Genomic DNA, 23,191 nt, shown 5'->3' with positions numbered 1-23,191 from the left:
AGATTGGAAGCTAAATTTTTTTTTCTTAAATACATGTAAAGATATATGAGGCATCTTATGACATCATGTTTAATTCAGCTGCACATGAAGACTGAAACATGCAACAACAAAAAGACTGAAAGATGCTCCCAAAAAAGTTCAGATATATTCACCTATATGACGTCAGAATGCATGGATCCTTCCAATAAGGTAATCACTAATTAGAATTACTCATAGGTATGATCAACCAACTCTTGTGCGTAAGACACCGTATCCAAGTCTTAAAATCAACCATAACAAATAGAAGGTTCGGATCTTTTCCCCTCATTAGATGAGAAATGGAATTTTAGAACGGTCGCAAATCTACAGGAAGGTCAGTAAAGCAAGAAGAAAAAGAAATTAGACACTATAAAAGTGATCATGGAAATGAGCTAGGATAAAACCGCCAAGAGATTGATCGGCACACCTTCATAGCTTGCAAATACATCAACACAAGGTAGCTTGTAATCTGAAATTACAAACATGGAGAAAAATAGCACGGTCGAAGGCTGTAAACTTCAAAGAAAAAAATGCCACAACTCAAATTGCTTGCTGGCTGGATTTATTTTAAATAGTGGACTTTATGCCACCTACAAACTAATTTGCAATAAGTAGGATAATGACAATAAAATAAATCGAAATAAAGGCTAAATTGTTTTGCCCATGCATCCATTCAACAAAGGCGCATTCCATTTGAACTAAGCTACACTAAAAGTTTCTCTAGGAACAATCGAACTGACATCGAGAATGAGAAACCATTAGCTGCATATATAGATGCAAGTACTCATGAAATTTGCTGGATACGCATAGAAAAAACATGAAAATTTTCCTTACCTCAATGTGGAGTAAGTACTGGCCATCTAAATTCTGAAGCAAATAGTAATCCTTGCATACAAAAGGTAAAAGTTATCAGTTCATCGGAAGTAGCAACTTGGGGATTTATAAAGTCAACAACAGAGCCAATCCCGAGTGTAAAGTGTTCCATACAATACATGATTCAGTAGCTTAGAGATGTATACTTGAGTTGAAAGAATGCATGTAACTGACATATATGATCAACTGGAGGCTACCATGTCGCTTCCTTCCAGTAAGAATTTTGTTGTGCTCTTCAGCACACACCAGTAACAGGATCCAGCGGCAGCCACGCCCTCCCGACGCAAAGCGGCCTACGCAGCAGTTCCTCTCGTTGCTCACCCTCCGTGCCACCCATTGTCATGTCCGTCGAGTACGAAATGTCCTTCGCCGCCGGCTTCCAGTGCCGCTTACTATGGTTGGTGGACCATTTGCTTATTTGCTTCTGGTCTAGCCCCGTTGACTCGCTCCGGCCATGACAAAATATGAGAACGACCTGCTTGGAATTCTGTCAAACACCTTCTATGCATAGGTAAGCAGAATCTACATAAACATAATTTTCTTGGATTAAATCGAGAGCGTGAGAGAGAGGAGGAGGAAAATCATTACGAAGAGAAGATCTTGGGTACCTACATCGAAAATCATGTCATTCCCTCTGTTGCTCCGTTGAGCATTTGGGAAAGAGGGATCAATTGGAGGTCTCCTTTCCACTGCAGTACCTACGTTCGAAGCCAACACTTTTGTTGGCCCTGGGTGATGGCGCCCTCCATGGCCAAGAAGAGGCAGATGAGGAAGAGATCGAAAAGGAACACAATAATCAAACGGAGCACTCAAAGACAGAGAGGAAATAAAGAACCGTAGAGATCATATCCCAAAACACCACCAAGAAGCACAGGGAATAAGAACGGAACAGAAAACCACCCAAATAAACCAAGAACCAAAACGAAAAAGCTCTAGCTCGCCCAGACGCGCGCTTGCCGCCTCCGCCGACGGCCAAGCAAAGACGCGGGCGAGGAAGGGGCGCGCCAGAGCTCCCTCGCGGCGAGCGGCCTTGGAGACCACCTCCCTCCGCGGTACACGGGCAGCGGCTCATACTGCCTGCCCGCGTCGCCTTCTCCGGCCTGCCACCTCGGCCATCCCCGTCCGGCTCCATTGCTGGGAGAGGCAGCGTGCCAACATTGGGAGGAGGAGAGAGGTCGTCGTTGGGGAGGAGAAACGGGATTGGGGAGGAAAGGAGAGCCGCGGATTGGGGAATTTTTTCACCACGGGCTGATCTAGGGTTTTCACCAACCCCACGCTCACAGGAAAACGAGGGGACAAAGGCGACGTGAACGAGCGGGCTCGCTGCCTTTGCTCGCCGTCCCCACACACGCTAGGTCCCATTCGTCATGGACCTAATAAGACAAGCAAAAGGTGAAAAGAAAGTTACTCGATCGAACGGCTGTAGTGAAAAGTGGGATGTGGCTGGGCAAAACCAACGACCCAGATTCATTTGCCCCTCTCAGACCCCCTGGTTGAGAGGGTAGTCTTTGAACATTTATAGGAGAAATGCGTAGAACGGAATTAATTATTGTGCATGAGACGTACAGTTGCTGTAACTGTGAGAACAACCTCTGTTAGTGCAGGAGTCCACATCTTCAGCATCCCCTTGATATGACAGGGCAGGGCTATAACGGAGCTTCCAAAGGAACTACAGCTGTTTGTTTGAAGTTAATCTACACACAAAAATTGACCACCTTGTATAATCGATACCTATACGAATTAAGATGGATTCAAGTGGGCGAAACACCCACCGACTTGCTCAGGTGTATCTTCTTTTCGGAGAAGTCTCAGGTGTATATAGATGTTAATTTGTGGTATATACATAACGACACTATAAGCAATGAATGTTACCTACGATTATATGGTGCTTTATGGGAATAATACTAGTCCATCCTCATGATTCATCTCCTTAGTAAAGCTGGTGCCATGGTGAACTTCATCACCGCCCCTGCTAAATGCATTGCGGATGAAATCCAGCTGTATCAGTGTTTTAGCCTTTTAGGTTCACATTCATGAGCAGAAGATATTTAAGGATGTTGCAGATGAAATCAGCTGGTTTTCCTCCTCTAGCTCCTCGATCACCTTGTGGTATCAAATGCGAGTTGAAAGCTAAAACTAATGGGTGAAGAGGCAAATGCACATGAGAGAAGAATGAGAGCTAAGGAAAATGTAGAAATGATACAGATGAAATGGAGCATTACACAATGATAAAAAGGCACCTGATTCAGTATGTTTTGACCAGAGACATATCAAGAGAAATTCAGTGATGTGCCTTTTGATACCACTTCTTTCTCATGAGCCAATCGTATTACTTACAACAAGCAAAGTTGATAGTTCCATATCCAACTTGGCTCATTTCTTTGTAATGTAACGTATTGTACTCCGATATTGTTTCATACTTCAGTTGGGAGTATTAGTGGTCTCCTAGTATACCTGTAAATACTTGCATCATGTCAGGTATCCTACTGCATGTTTAGCGGTTCAAAAGCTACAAAAAAAAGACCGACAACAATGGGTGGCATGTCATTCCAAAATCAAGATTTAATATCAAATATACAAAACCTTAAAAATGCAAAAATGATACCTGGTTTAGCTAAGTACTGTATAACATTGATGAGCTCTATGCAATTGTGCAGATCGTTTAGAACACCCGGTCAAGCTATCTGGCACAATTTTTTTACCAGACAAATCAAATCTAATGTCAGAACCTCCTTACTGAAAGGCACGCATAAAATAAATCATATGAGATTATCTGATAACCTTGAAATTCAACAATCCTGCATGGCATGCTCATAAAAATATACTTAAAATCATGAGGCTTTACTTAATTTCCTAATATAACAGTATGAATTGTTAAATGAACGTAATATCTTGAAATCAACTTTCACATGTGTAACAGTAACCTGTTCATAAAAGAAGCTATCAATTTGGATCTTTGAGATTCTAGTTGACACATCATGTATGCAGGAAACTCAATCTTATTTGACAAATGTCAAAATGAGTGATTGTTTGTGTTGCGAACCAATATCTAAGATATATTAGATTATATGAAGGTAATGTCAAATGTAATAATGAGTGCACGAATAACCATAGTCATTGTGTGCAGTTAATATACACAGTGGAGTCATTCCTACAACTCCATGTAGCACAAATGCATGCTAACTAGATACAAGCCATTCTTCCATTATCGACTAAATCACTGCCAACTCCAAGTGCATGACATGAGATATGAGAACAACGAAGAGTACTCACATAATATGCAATTTACGAATCGTAGAGTTCTTTTGCGGAAGGTGCAAGTAGCCACTTTGTCGTTATTACTAGTCCAAACCACCAGGACACAAACAAGGCAGCAACAAAAGAAAATCATTTCTACCACTCTCTGACTCCCATCCCATGGATTTATCAACTGATAACTGTATGTACAAATGTGCAATTCTGACGAATTTTCAGGTTTAAGCACACACACTCACACACTTACAAGTGGATTCCTCCATTAGGGCATCTCCAGCGGCGCGACGCAAACGGTCGCCCAGCGACCGTTTTCGTCCGCCGTGACCGGAAATGCGTTTGGCACCACCTCCAGCGGGGCGACGCAATGTGACCGGACCGTCCGCGGAGACGCAAACCTGGCCCAAATATGCGCCTGGGATGCGTCTCCGCGGATGCTCCGCGGACGCCGAAAGTGTCCGCTCGCATCTGGAGGACGTTTCGTCGGGCCCGTCTGGCAACAACCCTGCGTCGATGCGTCTTCTCCGCCAGTACTGCCACCGAGGCGTCGCTTCGGCAGTCTGCGGCCGCGTAAATGGTGATGCCTCGCGTGGCGCGGGGCCGTCGCCTACCTCTGTGCACGTAGTAATGGCGATGCCACGCGTGGCGCGGCCGTCTCCCTGCCTCCGACCTATATAAACAGGGGCGCGAGCATCTTATCTCCTCCCCACTAAACCCTAGCTGCCGCTGCCGTAGCGCCGCTTCCTCTCAGCCTCCAGCGGATCCACCATGAGTAGCACCGGACGCGGCCAGGCTGCCGCGCCTCCACCTTCACCTCCCACTCCACCTCCTCCGGCCTCGAGCTCCTCCGAGGAGTTCGACTCCAAAGATAGCACCGACCTCCTCCACCCGGTCAGGGACGCCGCGGCACTGGCTGAAGCAGAGAAGGAAGCACAGGAGCAGCTGGCGGGCCACGCGGCGTTGGACGCCGAGCTGGAACAGCGCAGGCTAGCGACCGCCGCTGCAGCAGAGGACTCCGACTCGGAGATATCTTGGTCCTCCGATGACCCTGATGCGCCTACGCCGGAGGAGAGGGCGGCGGAGCAAAGGGCCATCGTCGAGTCTTTCGAGACGCTCAAGGACGACGCCGCCAACGCGAGGCTGGAGCAGGCACTGAGCCAGGACGCGGCGGCGCACCGAGCCATAGCGGCCGCGCGGGAGGCGGCGGAGAAGCAGGCGACGGAACGACGCAACGACGGTGCCGGCCCGTCAGGAAGCAAGTAGTCTAGGCCTATAGATCTACTTTGTATAGTTTTTATGCATTTATATGTACTACTTTGAAAGTTTTTAACTACGTTGCAATTCAAAAAATGGGTCGCCCCGGTGGGAGCACATCCAGACGCAAACGGACGCGCGGACAAAATATGTCCGCGGAGCGACGCAAACGACCACTCACGACCACTTTTGAGCGTTTGAAATGCGTCGCGCCGCTGGAGATGCCCTTATTGAGGCAACTCCTGGCTGCGCAAGTAAACCCTTGCGCATGCTCCTTTGCTAAGAACGGCTAGTTTGTGCTCGCACAAGACGGCTGTGGGTATGCTCAAGATGGTGAAGTTGTTTTCTGACCAACCCATGTTAAACCAGCCTAGCCCTGTGTCCACCAATCATCCAGAATACATCAATGATGGCACCTTGCCTCCCATTTTCACAGATACCCACTCAAAACTTACATCCAACAATACCTTTTTTTGGAACTTCTTAGCTATCACCAGCGTTTTGCTTACCGCTACCTGTCTGTAACCGGATATCCTGACAACCCTCGGAAAATAGTGTTACTGGCAAAAAAAAATCCCAACTTCTTTTTAAAAAATGAACATTTTGAATTTTAGCTAGAACCCTCTGTAAATAGTGATACCAAGAAATTTGAATTCAAAATTTTGATTTCTTGTCCGGTAACGTGTCGGGATTTTCCTGTAACCGTGCTAACCGGAAATCCCAACCCCCCTCAGAATATTTTTCCGGGAACCAAAACCTTGGCAAATATAACCACAATATATTCATCGGTCTTGCTACATTCAACATAGTCACATAGTACTCATGACTCATGAGTTGTATAAGACAATGTAGATAGATATAATGAGTTTGAGTAACACAATTTACAACATATATAGACATATATACAACACTAGCATATATAGACATATATACAACACTAGAAGAAGGGACATGTATTTATTCAATCTTGTGTATGTGTGTGAATATGTGGCATTTTGTAGTCTAGCTAAGCTGTGGGGTAGGAGGGCTCCATGGCAAGGCCACACATGCCCTTCTTGTCAGCAATGTCTTTTTCCATTCTTAAAAATCCATTCTCGCCCCATGTTGTGCCCCAAGAATTTTTCAGCAACCAATACTTTGTACCATCACTTGTCGTTCCATAACCGATGGCTGCAATACCATGATCCAAATCAGTACCACAGGAACCAGTCATCACGCCTCCTGAGTAGAATTGGAAGGTCATGTCGCCTCCATCGACAGCCACTGACACAGGCTGACTTGCCACTGCCTTCATGAGGGCACCCTCATCATTGGTAGGCACATCCTCATAGCTCTTGATAGTTGCAGCACTGCTAGATCCACTCTTGCACTTGCCGTCTGCTGCGGAATATGGATAGCTGGACTCCTTAGTAAGGCCTCCATTCTTGATAATGAACTTGAATGCATCGTCCATGAGACCACCTTCGCAGCCCTGGTCCTCACCGTGGACATCACAATCCACTAATTCTTGCTCCGAGAGTGAGATAAGAGTACCAGTACTTATCTTGACAATGCCCTCAGTTGCAGCAACAGCAGAAAAAGCCCAGCAACAACCTACAAATGATTTTGTTGCGATATATGCAATTATAAACACCATTCTCATGTAGAAGATTCATATCTAACTCACTTGTAGCCTAAATGTACTTACCACACTGGCCTTGATCTTTGACGGGAGTTACCGCACCCTTCGTCCTCCAGTCCACCGTTGCTGGGAGTGCATCAAGGCTCATATTTTCATACCTGAATCCTGTAGGAACCTTCACCTTGTTCGGAATAAACCCCTTGTTAGTCTTGGTTGCCTTGAACTCATCATTGCTAAGGTCCGCAAATTGGTTGATGTTGAGCCAAAACTTGCGGCCCCCAGCATTGAACGACTCGATGAATCGAGCATTATCCTTGAATATCTCGAACCTCTGCGCCTTTTCAGTAGCATCCTTGTACACACGACCGTACTGCACCATCCAACTCTCGTGCCTTGCGAGCATGGTCAAGTCATCGTTGAGTTCTCGAGCTGCAAGGACAGAACTAAAGAAGCAGAGGCAGCCAAGGATGGCAAGGAGCGAAGCCCTTGGGATGGCCATGGTTGATCAGGCCCTCGTCTAAATTGCTTACTCGTAGGACTGAGTACGTTTTGGTTTGCATTGTTCAGTGGAAATAGGTGATATATATAGTACTCACATGTGCTTTGTTTATTTATGTAGGAGATAGGTACATAGGTGCGGTGCGTGCACGAAGCTGTATTGTGTGGAAATGGGGCAAAGTCCTGCGTAGCCGTGAAGGAGTATTCATCTCCTGCGTAGCCGTGAAAGAGTATTTGATCTCCTGGGTAGAACAGAGTTAACTATTGTGCATCAGCCGTACAGTTGCTGAAACTGTGAGAACGACCCCTGTTAATGCAGGCCTATAACGGAGTTTCCGAAGGAACCATAGATGCTTGTTTAAAGTTAATTTGAACCATTAATGGTGCCCCAGACCCCTCTTGTATAATCGATACAAATAGGAATTAAACTGAACTCAAGTGTGAGAGAAACCTCTGGTTAAAATAGCCGGCTATAGCCGATAGACGCGAATTTTTTTGAAGCTATGAAAGGCTATAGCCGGGCTATAGCGGGCTATAGCCATATAACGGATTTACTAAATAATGAAAAAAAATTGGGCATCATATAGTCATATATATATATATCAATAATTCACAAATTAATAACATAATAACATCTTCACATAGGAGATACACATAATAGTTCACACATAGTTAAATACATAGTTTTGTCCAAATATTACAACATCATTACGTAGTTTAGGACATAGTTATGCCCATAATTACATAACTAGAACTTGGTGGCTATTTCGCCAAGTAAATGGGCCGGTCGACTGAAATTTTTGGTCCAAAATTTTGGACCCATTGAGCGGGAAGTTAGCGGCTATGAGGCTAAATTAAGTCTAAATAGCCTTAGCCGGGCTATTAGCGGCTATTCTATTTCTGTTATAGCGTCTAAAGCCTCTAGCTATAGCCGCACCCCTCGCGAAAGGCTATAGCCCGGCTATAGCCGGCTATTTTAAACAGAGAGAGAAACTAACCGACTTGCTCAGGTGTATATCAGAATATTAATTTGTGGTATTTTTTATATGTATAACAACACCGAAAGCAATGATTATTACATATGATCGGATGGTGATTTATGGGAATAAGACCAGTTTATCTGAAGAAACAATAAGCACGGACTACCAAGATGGCACTTGACTCGGTGCAGAATATATTGGTTGCATTTGTGGCTCCAGGCATGCCACAGTGCCACACCATCCTCATGATTGATGTGGTTCATCTCCTTGCCCAAGTTGGTGCCATGGTGAGCCTCGTCACCATGTCTGTGCATGGGCAGCCCGGCCCAGCCTGGCCCGAAACTGTTGGGCCTGGGTCCGAAAATGTTGGCCCGACTGCCGAGCCAGGCCTGAGTAGTCCAAAATCAGCATTTAATGATGGATCCTAGCCCGCGGCCCAACAGGCTTTCCGGGCTTTTGGATGGGCTTGGGCCTAGTCTTCTGCAGTCGGGCTTTTCCCGGCCCAGCCCAAGGCCCGGTCAGACGTATGGCTCGGTATACTCATCACCAGCCCCGCTACATGCCTTGCGGACGAAATCCAGTTGTAACAGTGTTTTAGGTCTATCATTAATGGTTGTCCTCCTGTGGCTCCTTGATCATTTTGTGGTATCAAAGGAGAGATAAGAACATCTCCAGTCGCATCCCCCAAACAGAAACCTAAACTAGAGGCTTCGGCGCATTGTGTCTCGTCGCTGTCACAGTGGGAGTGTCTACGGCACATTGTGTCATCGAACACCTTCATGGTGAGCACGCCATCCCTGATGTCGTATGTGAAGTTTAGGAAGCAACCGATCTCTACCCTGTGCGCGCGGGTGAACTGTTCTCAACCGTTGTCGAGGTAGATCTGGCCTTGCCCGTCGAAAAAGGACCTCCAGGGGCCACATGCAAGCAGCACAGCCGTTGGCCCGTAGCTTCACCTCGGCGGGCCCCTGGCCATCAAGAAAGTGCGCAAACTTAGCGGCCGAAATAGATCAGAAGCGATGTTTGCATAGATCTTGATATCTTTCTTTGTACCTCTTTTTGCTTGATACTCGGACTTTTAAACGTCCGTGTGCATCGTAGCTATGCGAGAGGTTGGGTGTAATGCTTGAAACCTTTTTGAGTAATGAAGCGCCCCTTATCGAAAAAGATAGGGATGAAAACTCGAAGTCGGAGAGGTCAGCGAAACCGGCCGTGTCTTCCTCCATCGGTGTCAGTGATCGTCCACTGCCCCTGCCAATCGTCCATGGACATGGCCCCTTCCCCTTCCCCGGCGACCGCGACCCCTGCCCCTGGAACCTGACACCATGGAGTGCGTGTGGAGGCGCCTTCAGCTGCCTGCGCATGAGGAGGGGTGGGGCGGCAAGCTATGTGTGAGAGAGGGGGCGGTGCGCGAGCACGCCTTTTTATGGAGCGGAGGCAGGTGAGGGGCGGTAGGGCGTATTAACGCCGGCGTGCATGGCCATGCGCGACGAAACGTCTCACCGCGACAAGACGTCTCCCCGTCCGACCCGAGCGGGACCAAAGGTAGGCGACAGGGTTACTTATAAAGAAGAAGACATGCCGCATGGCCAACTCTATGTCGACGACACGGCTAGCCCGGTAGTCGCCACGTCGCCCCCGCGTTGCGCCTGGCGCGCCCGCAACCACCCTTGTGTAGCGGGGACAGGCTCAGGGCGCCGAACATTAAAAAGACCTTTGGGGCGCGCGGCTGGGTGCGGTCAATTGTCCGATGTGCCCCAAATCCCTTTGAGGGACGCGACTAGAGATGCTCTAACATGGGAACATCAACAGTTCCACTCACTGAGATGACAATTTTATTAGTTAGATCCTGGAGGAGGAAATGAGAGACTACGCTGTGGTCACTAGCAGCTTCTATTAACTAGAGGTATTGAACACTGAGCATAGTGGGAAAAAAAGGTAAGAATGAATGTCCTATTAGACTGATGTTTCTCTGCAGTACTGACATTAGTGCAGTAACAGCCACAGTTGCTAATTCAGCAGTTGATGGGAAGCATTGCGAAGTGGCCGTGGATGTACTAAAAGTAGGTGCGAACAGAATCATAAATACGACAATGCAGGATTACGAAGTTTATGTAGTAATGACTAAAGAGGGACCAGATAGAATCAAAAAATCGAAGTTAAAGTGAAGAGGTAGATGCAGAGTCATGATGCAGAGGATTGCAAATGTAACAGAATAGAATGCTATAGATAAAGGACCATTGAACAACAACTTAAGGCACCTGAATGAGTATGATTTGACCAGAGACAGATAAAGAGAAATTCAGAGATACGTCTTTTGATACCGGCTTTTTCTGGAGGAGGAAATGATAGACTACGCTGTGGTCACTAGCAGCTTCTATTAACTAGAGGATAGAACATATTACTTATTACAAGAATAGTTGCATTTCCAACTTAGTTCATTTCTCATAATATAACGTATTTTACTCAGATGTTGTTTTATATGTCATTCTTGCAGTTGAGAGAGCATTAGTAGTCTCCTAGTAATCTTCTAAATACTTGAATTATATCTGATATCCTACTGGTCGTTTAGCAGTTCAAAAGCCAAAAAAAAAGGACCCACACCAGTGTTTCATGATTGTTGTCAAGAACTTGCGTTTTATAGGGGGGCATGTCACTACAAAGTCAAGGTTGGAGATCAATTACAGAAAAATGAAAGCTGCAAAGATATTTTACCTGGTTTGTCTGAGAAAGAATATTGACAAGCTCTAAGGATTCATGCAGATCATTAAGAACACCCCGCTCCAGCTATTGGCAGTTTGGTACCATTTTACCAAACAAAGCAAATCTGATGTAAGAACGTCCTTTCGGAAAGGCACGCCTAAAATAAATCATATGAGATTATCTGATAACCTTGGGAAGTTCATAATATTCCAGCAGCAATCTCCATGGAATGGTCATGAAAATGTACTAATATCTGAATATACATCAATGTAATTCACCTTACTGAATATGTTTTGACCAGAGACATGTAAACAGAACTTCAGTGATGTGTCTTCTGATGCCCCTTTTTCTCGCAGTCAACCGTAATATGACAATAGTTTCATATCCAACTTAGTTGTTAAGAATATCTGTATTATAGGGGACATGCCACTCCAAAGTCAAGATTCAAGATCAGTTCTAGAAAAAATGAATACTTCAAGGATATTTACCTGGTTTAGCTAAGCACTGGAACATTGACAGGCTCTAAAGATTCGTGCAGATCTTTCAGAACACCCGCTCCAGCTATTGGCACCATTTTACCAAATAAAGAAAATCTAATGTAAGAACCTCCCCTGTGAAAGGCACGTCTAAAACAAATCATATGAGATGATCTGATAAACTAGGGCAGTTCATAATATACCAGCAACATGCTCCTTGGAATGGCCATGAAAATCTACTAACATAACAGTACGAACTGTAATGAGCAAAATATCAGATAATCCATAAGGAAAATAATGGATGAATTTGAATCTTGGAGATTCTAGATGACACATCATATCTGCTGGAAACTCAATCTGAGAAGTTCCACTGAGGGCAGCACATCAGCAATTTCATTGTATTATGAACCTATATCTTAGATATCTCTGATGGTATGGATGGCAATGCAAATGGACAGAAGGGAGCGCACTGTGCAATTGACATACTAATCTAAACATACAATTCTTTAGTGGAAGGTACAGGTAGCCTCTTCATCGTTCCCATTTTCCAGTAATATATACCACAGACAATATTTCAGGAAAAAACAGTCATCTATGCCGCTCGCTGACTCCCCTGGATTTATCAACTGACAACTGTACGTGCAACTGTGCAATGCTGACGAAGTTTCAGGTTTCGGCATACACTTACCAGTGGATTCCTTCATCAGTGAGACAACTCCTGGCCATGTATGCGAACCCTTGCACTTGCACATGCTCCTCTGTTAAGAACGGCTAGCTTGTGCAGGACCGGACCGCTGGGGCAACGCTCACCATGGTGAAGTTGTCTACCTGACCCACCCATGTTAAACCAGACTGCCTGTGTGTCCACCAATCATCCAGAATACATCGATAATGGCGCAACGTCTCCCATTTTTAACAGAAATCCACTCAACCAACTCGTGATCTAGCAGTTGCCGCAGAGATATTATCAGTTCTGCATCTGCACGACGGCCATTTCTTTTGTGCGTGGCATTGCGTGCCTTTTGTTGTTCCAGTGTAAGAACAAAACCACTGAACAGTTTGAAACGGAGGGTCGAGCCCACCGTTTACAACCTTGCCGAAGGTGGCACAGCACTCCCCAGCAAAAGGCCTGCCCATGGCCGGACCAAGGCCAGCCTGACGGTTCTCGCTTAGCATGGACGCAACCTCTCGAGACCCACCAGGCCACCACGGCACGCGGGCCGCGCTGCATTGCACAGTAAGGGGCAGGCAGCCACGGCGGACTGGGCTCCGGCGCCGGGGACCTCGGTGGGGAATTCTGCCGAACAGGGCGCGGGCACGCCCCCTCCGCATCGAACGGACGTGCTCGCATGGAGTACACCGGAAAGTTAACAGGGCGTCCAGTTTACGTCAGCTCCAGATGCGATCTTTGGAGAGAATCTTGCGGCCACCACCGCAACAGCCAGCGGCTCCGGAGTATGTACTGTGGAGGAAGCCGCCTGCCGCTGGCCGAGCTGCGGCTGTGATGCAGCCATAGCCCACGGCTAGATAGAGGAGCAGGCATGCAGCAGGGGACAACGCTGGACGCAGATTGCTGCAATGCAATGCAGCTACAGGATGTACATGGCAGGGGATGCAGCTTTTGAACCTGCAGGCAGGGAAAGAGGACCTCACCTCCTGCTTAATTTTCATGGTGTTTTACCATCATGGTTTTTTAGTTTTGGACGCTGGAGACGTTGCGGTCAAGACCACATCATGTACATGGCGCTTGAGGCACTGATTGACAGTACTCCATCCGTTTCATGGAATTATCGGAAACCACCGGAAAAAACAATTCGAAATGTCAAAAAAATACAAATGAAGACATTCTATGTGCGCACATCAAATTTTGCGAAAAATCAACATTTTTTGTGACTTATATGAAAAAGGAAAAAAAAGTCACTTAGACACTTTTTTTACACCTAGCACCAAAATATGTTGGTTTTCCGTGGAATGACTTTGTGGGCGTGTAGAATTTCGTGATATACCTATTAATTTTGTGTCTAAATTTTTCAACGTTCTAAAAGTGTATTTAAAACGAAATTTAAAAACCGAAAGCATATGCTCCTGGGTGCCAAAACACCACTCCCGTCTAGACACTATTTAGTAATTAGATATATTTACATTTAGGTAAAATTTCAACATGTTTCATGGGACGGAGGGAGTACTCCCTACTATCGAAATTAAATGCAACACATTTCCTCCTCTAAAAAAAGGGTCACACATTTAGGCAAGACCGTTCCTAAATTGGTTTCGGTCTGCGACAATTAATTTAGATCAGAGGTAATATATGAATAATAGTCACTCCATCATGCTCATGTAGTTTTATTATTTTCTTGGCAAAACTGACCCTTTATGAAACTAATCTTTCGTTTGACACTTGCAAAAAAATTGGAATCTAACATCTGGGCTCGATGCCAACAAAAACAACGTCGAAATTGTGCAGGTTGCTACCGCGGCAAAGCAGGGTCGACGCGAGGACACATGAAGTCGAATTCTTTGAGTTGTTGCCATTGCTCATAATCGAGGCATGTTTGATTCTTCTGATTCTTATAACATAGAAATAGGAAAATCCCGGGATTGGAAGTCATGTCTAGTTGAATCCTACATGATTAAAAACCTGTAGAATTTTTTTCAAGTAGTATTTGATTCACAAAAAAGTTCGAGAAATTGTAACATGAGATTTGAGTGGATGAAAAAAATTCTCCAAAACATAGTGCAATGCGATCCTATAGGAAAATTTTAAATGCATTCCTAAGGATTCAATCATACGAATTAAACGGTGCACATAAAAAAACTTCTAAGAATAAAAATCCTACAAAATTCTTATAGTATTCATTTCAATCAAAGAGGCCCTCAAACAGAGCCGTTTAGCTGAGCATGCTTATATTGTTGGATAGTAAAACGGTTGAAGCACTATGATCCAAGATGCAAGATTAACTGTTTCGATGGCAATCAGTCTTTCTACGCATGAGCAAGCCGCGGCATCTGGTGTCAAAAGTAGAGGAGCGGCGAGCCAACAAGAGCCAAAATCTTGGAGGAACCTGCCCAGATTTTACCGGGGAGGCGCTCGACTTTTGTTCCCTCTTCTTCGTCGTCGTGTTACCTGTCAGTGCCGTTTGGCAACGCAATTTCCTCTTGGGCTCTGGTCCAGGTAAGCACTGTGCCACTCTATCTGCCACACATACGCCCATCCATCCATGATTCATCCATGTAAATCCAACATTATCTCTACAGCAGATGCAGTTTTGGATCTACGCGACTACACCCGAATCCTTCGCAAGGAATTAACAGAGAAAAACATGTGCCAGCAACATTGGGAACGGAACAGGTACTTATATAACAAAAACTTCCTTTCTCAAACAACGGGCATCCCATGGAATCGAACGAGGTTCAGTTGAAGGGATCTTTCCATTGATCTTGCCTAGTCCAACGTATTGAATCGAGCATTTGACAGATTTTCTGCAACGCTGTAAATGGTCATAGAGTTACAAACTCACTCTTTTAATCAAAGAACGTCTTTTGCATATTGACGCAACCATGCAAAAGAAGGACCTTTCAATTGGTAACTTGGGCACGTGAAGCAGATGTTTAGCTCAAATAGATTGGCTAGTTAACAAGCTAGAGGACAAGTGATACCTTTAATCGAAAAATGGGAACAGTGACTAGTACTCCAGTAGTACCAAGTACCAGCAGCGACGACTTCGCCAGCGGATCAGTACCTCCGCTACTGTAGAGCATGGCTATTGGGGTTTTTTTTTTTTGTGCATCAGTACCTGTTTTTAGGGTACTTCTTTTTTTGCCTCAGTACTTGTTTTTAGGGTGTTTTCAGGGTTTCGACGTATTTCACTATTTCGGTCACCAAAATTAACCATTGCGGCCATATGTGGTGTGCCGCGGACATAAATTTGGCTGCCAGGACATGATTGACCGTTTGCGTTGGGATAGAACGTGAACCCTAGTCTACTAGCGAGCCTTTGCGGCCGCCTACTGCTAGTCGTCGTCCTCGGTGACGACCACAACTAGAGGCACCCACGGCCATGGTTAGGAGAGCGCGCCCTGTTGGGCCGGCGGCGGAGGCGTTGGTGCAGGCGGAGGGGGAGGCGACGTATGCACGAGCGGAGGCGGTGTAGCGCGTGCGTGCTCGCGCGTTGGCGTGATCGGAGGAGTCACCAGTGTACCCTGAGCCAGAGCGGACTTGTGCAGCTGGACGGCGAGGTCGTTCCACCGACCGTGCTCTGGGCGACGGACAACTCGAAGGCTCGTCCTTCGTGAGGTCCCGTGGCTGGATCTCCGAGTTCACCGCCACGTCTAGAGAAACACCGTTGATGAAGATGGCATCTCCCTGGCCGCCGCCCTCTTCGTCGCCGTGGCCGTCGTCTTCGTCCTCCTCATCATCGGTCAGGCCGACTCCAAGCTCACGGTTGAAAAATCCCTCGTCGATGAGGTAGCCTGCTCGGCACTGCTCTGCAGCGCGGGTCAAACTCCCAAGCTCTGAACGTGAGCCAATTCTCGAGGTGGAGGGAGAAAGCCGGACCATCGCGTAGATCCGAAGGCAGGATGAACCGACGGTGTCGCACCTCGTCAGGGCACTATCGGACCTCACGCGACACTGGAGGCACTGGCACGCGGCGGGAGTTGAGAAGCCAACCGGACGTCAGGCTCACATACTGCCATGGTTCCATCCATTTCTCCTTGACCAGCTGCCACGCGACGTCGATCGGCACGTGTAGTGGCGTTGGCGCTCCTTCTTTCCATCGCGAGATGATCCGGCCTCATGGTGGTAGTTCGCCTTCGTAATAGCCACCCCTTGCCATGTCTTCAGTGTGATTGAGATCGGGAGGAAGCTTGGGGAGAAGTGGCAATGACATGGGCGCTAGATGCGGGGGAAATGGTTGTGGCCTCCTCACTTTGAAAACGACACAAACACGGCTTCATCTTCAATACATGGCGCGCCGCATTCACCAGCACTGGCGCATGGAAGGCGAACGATGAAGGTCGCTGCTAGACGGGCCCGAGGGAGCCAAGCGCAGACACGTGTGTTGACCGCGTTGTGTTCGCTTCGACGCATTCGCCGTCCAAATTTGAACCTTGAATGCGTCTCACCGGATAACCCCGGTTAGTGTTATCCGGTTAGTTTACTACAAGCCGCTGGGCTAGAGGCAGCGGTCACTTTGAGTTTGTTTGCGTCGGGCTGGAGATGCCCTTAGTCCGTCCAAAATTATTGCCAAGTTTGTACTTTTTTCCAGAATCTATGTACGTTTTGTTATTAAAAAATAATATATCAGATAGTTTATTGACTCTAACGCTGTATAAATAGCATACAAACAATAGGAGTTTGTGCACGCACTCTCTAGCCGTGCATAACCAAACCGATACCGCAAATCGAACAAAAACAACTGATCGTAACTACCCATATGACAGACAATTAATTCAATTTAAAACTGAAATAATTCAGTTGAACCGAATAAAACCGAATAGCCTAGCAACTTCGCAGTATACCTTTATATAAGCTTTGAATCTCACTTTATACAAAGAAGACAGCTCACCGTGTTTGTTTGGGCGTGAGTTCGACTTCCAACCTAGGCTACATTTCTATTTTGGCTGCAGTTTTTTGAAATTTTGTCTTTCTCTTGCAAAATATTAAGTTCAATCATAAAAATAAAATATATGAAATATATGTACATAAAACTTACGTGTTATTCGAGAATTCGCGTCAACTTTAGAAGTCTGGAGGAAGAACATCAACAACTACCCCTTTGATCTCCGTTTAACCTCCTTTGTTGTACTCTCCCTTTGATCCCACTTTGGTGAACCCCTCTTTGATTATATCATACTGGTGCGGATTTTCACAACCTGAGCCAAGCATAGCCTCTTTTTCCAAACCATTCAATAATGATATTTTGAAGTTTCAAAAAATTTCGACCAAAAAATCTAGCTGTAGAAAACAATGTATCCTACCTACTCGAAAAAGTCTCAACTCGAAATATCCCATATTTTGGGCTGGACAAAAATGCCAAAATCGGACATCTCAAGTAGTGAACGGTGCAAAAAAATTCAATCCAAATTATGTCCGAATTTTTCATATTTGTTACGCCCATAATATAAGTTATTTTGGGTTGAGATTTTGTGTGTTTATAGTGTACATCATTGTCTACACCTACAATCTTTTTCCAGATATTTTTAAACTTTAAAATTGTGGTTTCAAATTTTGAAAAAAAACCGAGCTCTATGTAGCTCGAGCTTCAAAGTGAATTTCTAGATGATAAACTGCTATTCGTAGTAGCTAGGAACAAAAATGATGAACAATCATTCTTATTAGCTAGAGACCATATTTAATTAAGTACCCATATATAGTAGCTATGGGTGAATTGATGAACTGCTATTTGCTTGCTTGTGTATGATAGGGATGTGGTATGATAAGATCCACTAGTAGAAAGAAGAAATGACCACAATAGTTGATTGGATGCTAATGCTACCAAACAACCAACGTTCCATCACCTTGGCAATTTAGGTTTGCGTGCAACCAACCAATCACCGGGATGTTGTGCAACCAACCAATCACCGGGATGTTTTTGGCCCTAGTGATGCAAGCCACGTTGCCAAATGAAGTGAAGAGCATAGGCCGGAGCTCGTTTCTAGCCATGCACATGGGACATAAGAAGGACGACGTTGCAGCGTGGCCCGACAAACCTTAGCTAGCTACCAACGATAACATGTGCGACATCGTCTCCCAAGCGGCAGAGCCCCATTAGGCATGTGAGGCGGAGGTGAAGGCGAGGCAAGACCGATAGGAGGAGGTCGAGGCACATCATACATAAGGATGTCGAACGGATAACCCAGAAATGGAGGGGGCGACGTGTAAGGGTATATTGCCCCTATGTGTGGTTTTGGTAATTAGTGACAACCCCTATGGACTAATGTTGTCATTGAGTTTATATGAAGGAATATTCCATAGGTACTACTTATAGTCCATGTGTTGGATTCAAGTATGGATGCCATGAAGATAAAGATATACCTTGAGTATTGGCATCAAGATCATCGATTTGAAGATATATATGTGATATGATCAAGAAGAAGAAATGAAGATGGAGTTCCTATGTGGAACTCAATATTAGCCATGCTCTATCTTATGTGATAAGCAATGAATGATCAAGATCTTGAGAGCTTGATTCCAAGTGAAGAATTCTTTATACACCTCAAGATAGTATGATAGAGGATGAGAAGATACAAGGTTGACCAATACAAAGAGTGAAGAATAGATTCAAGTTTGGTCAACACATGAAGCATGAAGAATGTGCCACGTGAAGTCACATGGTAGCTTTCCATGGGCATGCATCAAAAGTGAGATCTCATATAGCCCATGAGAGGATGACGGCAAGTGGTGATCGTCATCAAGGTTCAGTTGGGCAAGTTTAAGTTGAGCATCTCGAGAGGATCATATGCTTGAAGCTTGCCGTCCATTTGGTGATAATGGACATGTGAAGACGTGCATCAATGGAGCTTTCCCATCATAGTGTATGGGGAGCATTTGTGAGTCTTCATGAAGCGACAATGATCAAGTGAGGCATTCCGGCTTGAGTGGAGCTTGAAGAGTTATCATCAAGATCAAGCGGGATGTGCAAGGTAAAGATATGGTCTTTATAGGTTCTACTTTTACCGGTCTCAAGGTCGTTGATGGGAGACCGGATTATAGGATAGATAGCCGCACTATCAAGAGGGGCTTTCGGTTGGGTAACTTGATCGCATCGTCTTAGGGAGCTCAATCCTTTGCATACTTTGCATATCCCTATTGCTTCTTGGTGTTTCTCTGTGAGAGGTTCTTGAGCTTGTTGCTAGCTTTACAACAAGCCCAAGTTCATCAAAAACGGAATTCGTACGACTCTTCTATGACATTTTCAAGGTTGGGCGATTTTACCGGTTATTCATGATATAAGATTCTACCTTTTATATTCATGATAAAGTCCCCTCCTACAGATTCTTGTGTTTTCACTTTCCATAGGATAGCATTTGTTTTTATCTTTCAACCAAAATTGGTTTCATTCAATTCGGAGTTCGGGAGCATTTGTTATTAAAGAAAACGAAAATGCGAAATAAAAAGAAAAAGGGGGCCAGCCACCGACCGGCCTGCCGGCCCAGCCGCCGGCCCACCCAGTCTGTGACCAGCTCTGGCACTTGAGCCAACCAGGCAAATACAGTGGGCCATCTGGCCAGGGTCCGGCCCAGGATCCGGCGTCTGCCGGCCTGCCCGGCTTGGGGCCCGGTGGACCGGCCTCTCTGCCGGCCAGGCCCATCTCCCTCCCCCCAGCGCGGCCTGCCCCGCCCGTCCTGTGCCCCGGCTGGGCCGGGCTACACGCCGGCCTCCTCAGCGCCTCACTAGTAGGAAAAGCCTCATCAGTGGCGCACCAAAAATGGATTCTGTGGCGCATGGGAGGTGCGCCACAGAAACGTCGCCACAAAAATAAGGTTTCTGTGGCGCACCTGCCCATGCGCCGCAGAATTAAGGTTTACGTGGCGCACTTGTTCTTAGGTGCGCCACGGAAAAGCGTGCGCCACGGAATTGCTTCTTAGTGCGCCACGGAATTTGCTTGTATTATACACGATTTTGTGCTGCCTGCTATACATGTACAGCTTATACACAAGCAATACGGATACACAATACGAGATACACGAAGTTATATACAAGCAACATTCAGATATAATATAAATATCATGTACATTGCACAGATATAACATAGACATCATCATCACATTACTTAGAGCCCAATCGAGATACATATATAGTGGCAAGTGTCAAATGTTTTGCATACAACTCTTAATTCATACAAAATTCACAATTTCGAGATACAAAGTAGTCTTCATCCGGTTCCTCCTTTGCTCCGTCATCTCTACCCACCAGGCTCGCTTGCATCGGGGTCCTTCCATCCAGTTCCTACTATGATGAAAATGGAAGAAAGTGAGACCAACAAGTATCCGATGCACAAGAGAAATGGAATAAATGCCTCATACATTGTTGGTCAACACAAATATTAACATTCGGGGACGGTGTAAGTGAGACCAAGTCCGATGCACAAGAGATTGATATTTGTGCTATCTTACCAGAGCTCACTTACGCCGCCCCCGAGTGTACGGTGACCAAACATTTTAATCATCGGCATTTTGAAAATGTCAAAGCAAATGGAATGACAAAATGGAATAAGTGCCTCATACATTGTTGGTCAACACAAATATTAACATTTAGGGATGGCGTCGGTGAGACCAAGTCCGATGCACAAGAGATTGATATTTGTGCTATCTTACCAGGCTCACTTACGCCACCCCCAAGTGTACGGTGACCAACATTTTAATCATCGGCATTTTGAAAATACCAAAGCAAATGGAATGACAAGGGCCTCATACTTTGTTGGTCGAAACAAATATTAACATTCCGGGACGGAGTTAACGAGCCAGGTAGGATGCACAAGAGATTGATATTTGTGCAATCACACGAGGCTCACTAACACCGCCCACGAGTGTACGGTGACCAAGCATTTTAATCATCGGCATTTTGAAAATCTCAAAGCAAATGGAATGACAAAATGGAATAAGTGCCTCATACATTGTTGGTCAACACAAATATTAACATTTAGGGATGGTGTAAGCGAGGCCAGGTAGGATGCACAAGAGATTGATATTTGTGCTATCTTACCAGGCTCACTTACGCCACCCCGAGTGTACGGTGACCAAACATTTTAATCATCGGCATTTTGAAAATCTCAAAGCAAATGGAATGACAAAATAGAATATGTGCCTCATACATTGTTGGTCAACACAAATACTTTGCAGAAGGGCCCCCTTTCCCCGGTCGGCGTTCCGTCAACGGGTGCTTGACGACACAACAACGCCGATCTGCATCTCCGGCGCAGAACCACGCCGGTCCCTCGCTCGTCCGGTGAACGAGTCCTTGATGCAAAGACCGTGCCGGCCTGCCCAGCATTATGCCGGGCCGTGTTGCCGCGCTTCAAGCCGTGTGTCCCGCGCCCGCATCTGCTCGCCTTCTTGCCCGGTGAACCAATAGGCTGATCGTTGGAATAAGGAAACCGATGACAGCCGGTCGCAAGATTAAATTGCGATCGGCCGTCATCGGCTTCCTTATTCCAACGATTAGTCTATTCGTTCACCGGGCAAGAAGGCGAAGAGTGCAGGGCGCATGATCGACACGGCCCGAAGCGCGACAACGGGGTCGGCATGATGCTAGGGAGGCTGGCACCGTCTTGGCATTAAGGACTCGTTCACGTATCGGACGGCGAGAGAAGAAAAGTGGTGCTGCGCCGGAGAGGCATGTCGGCGTTGTTGTCTCATCAAGGACTCGTTCACGGAACGGCGGCCAGGAAAGGGGGCTCGTCTACAAAGTATATTGCGGCGTATAGGTGACCAAACATTCTAATCATCGGCACTAAAATGGAAGAAAGGCCAATGCAATTAAGAAGTAGCTAGTATGAACTAAATGGAATGCCTCATACTTTGTTGGTCGAAACAAATATGAACATCCCGGGATGGCGTTAGTGAGGCCAGGTAGGATGCACAAGAGATTGATATTTGTGCCATCACACCAGGCTCACTAGCGCCGCCCCCGAGTGTACGGTGACCAAACATTCTAATCATCGGCACTAAAATGGAAGAAAGAGCCAAGTGGTATCAACTAAATGGAATGCCTCATACTTTGTTGGTCGAAACAAATATTAACATCCAGAGATGGAGTAAGTGAGGCCAGGTAGGATGCACAAGATATTGATATTTGTGCCATCACACCAAGCCTCACTTGCTCCACCCCCGAGTGTACGAGTGATCGACCAACCATCTAATCATCGACAAGTAAATCACTTGGGGTAATGTTAAAATGTTTGTCTCCATATTTGGGAGACATTTTTAATATTGGAGTCTAGCTAATGGAAATCAAGAACTAGTCTTGATCTCCAAATGGTGATTAGAGGGAATTTATTCATCTTAAGCAACATTAGGGACAAATGGGATCATGCAAGGGACTTGGGTCATTTGGATCATAAGGCATCAATTAAGGAGGCAACCAGGGACAAAGGGAAACATTTGATGATCCATTATCATAGGCAACAAAGAAGCAACTTTTTCCCCTCTAATCTAGCTAGAGTCCTTAAAAGAAATCCATCATAAGCATGGTCAAATACACATATATAGCATTTGGAGAGCAAACAAGCAGTAGCCATATCACTCAATCCAATAATATAGTAATTTGGATCATAAGGCATCAATTAAGGAGGCAACCAGGGACAAATTAAGGGAAACATTTGATGATCCGAGTAAGTGCATGACACTTTGAGCTACCCAAGAATAAAGGCCAACGAGTGGATAAACATCTGCTCAACCATTTCTTGCACTAGAGGAAAAGTAACCAACATTGAAACTTGAATAGTCAAGTGACACTACAAGCAGACTCACACACACATGCAAACACATGTGTTGACAGTAACTAATGGATATCA

At 45.6% G+C, this 23,191-nt stretch overlaps 1 protein-coding gene across 1 annotated transcript; it reads right to left on the bottom strand.

Annotated features, from left to right (window-relative positions):
- Nucleotides 1-6,403: 6,403 nt before the first annotated feature.
- On the bottom strand, nucleotides 6,404-7,517 carry LOC124706045 (senescence-specific cysteine protease SAG39-like). Its single transcript, XM_047237710.1, has 2 exons — nucleotides 7,085-7,517; nucleotides 6,404-6,990 (listed from the first exon to the last, which is right to left on the bottom strand). Exons 1-2 carry the CDS (start codon nucleotides 7,515-7,517, stop codon nucleotides 6,404-6,406), a joined length of 1,020 nt encoding a protein of 339 aa, XP_047093666.1.
- Between the last annotated feature and the right edge of the window lie 15,674 nt (nucleotides 7,518-23,191).

Source organism: Lolium rigidum, chromosome 4 (genome assembly GCF_022539505.1).
Source record: "Lolium rigidum isolate FL_2022 chromosome 4, APGP_CSIRO_Lrig_0.1, whole genome shotgun sequence".
Lineage (NCBI taxonomy): Eukaryota > Viridiplantae > Streptophyta > Magnoliopsida > Poales > Poaceae > Lolium > Lolium rigidum.
The sequence above is the reverse complement of the archived record's forward strand: the minus strand, read 5'-3'. Positions and strand labels throughout refer to the sequence as shown.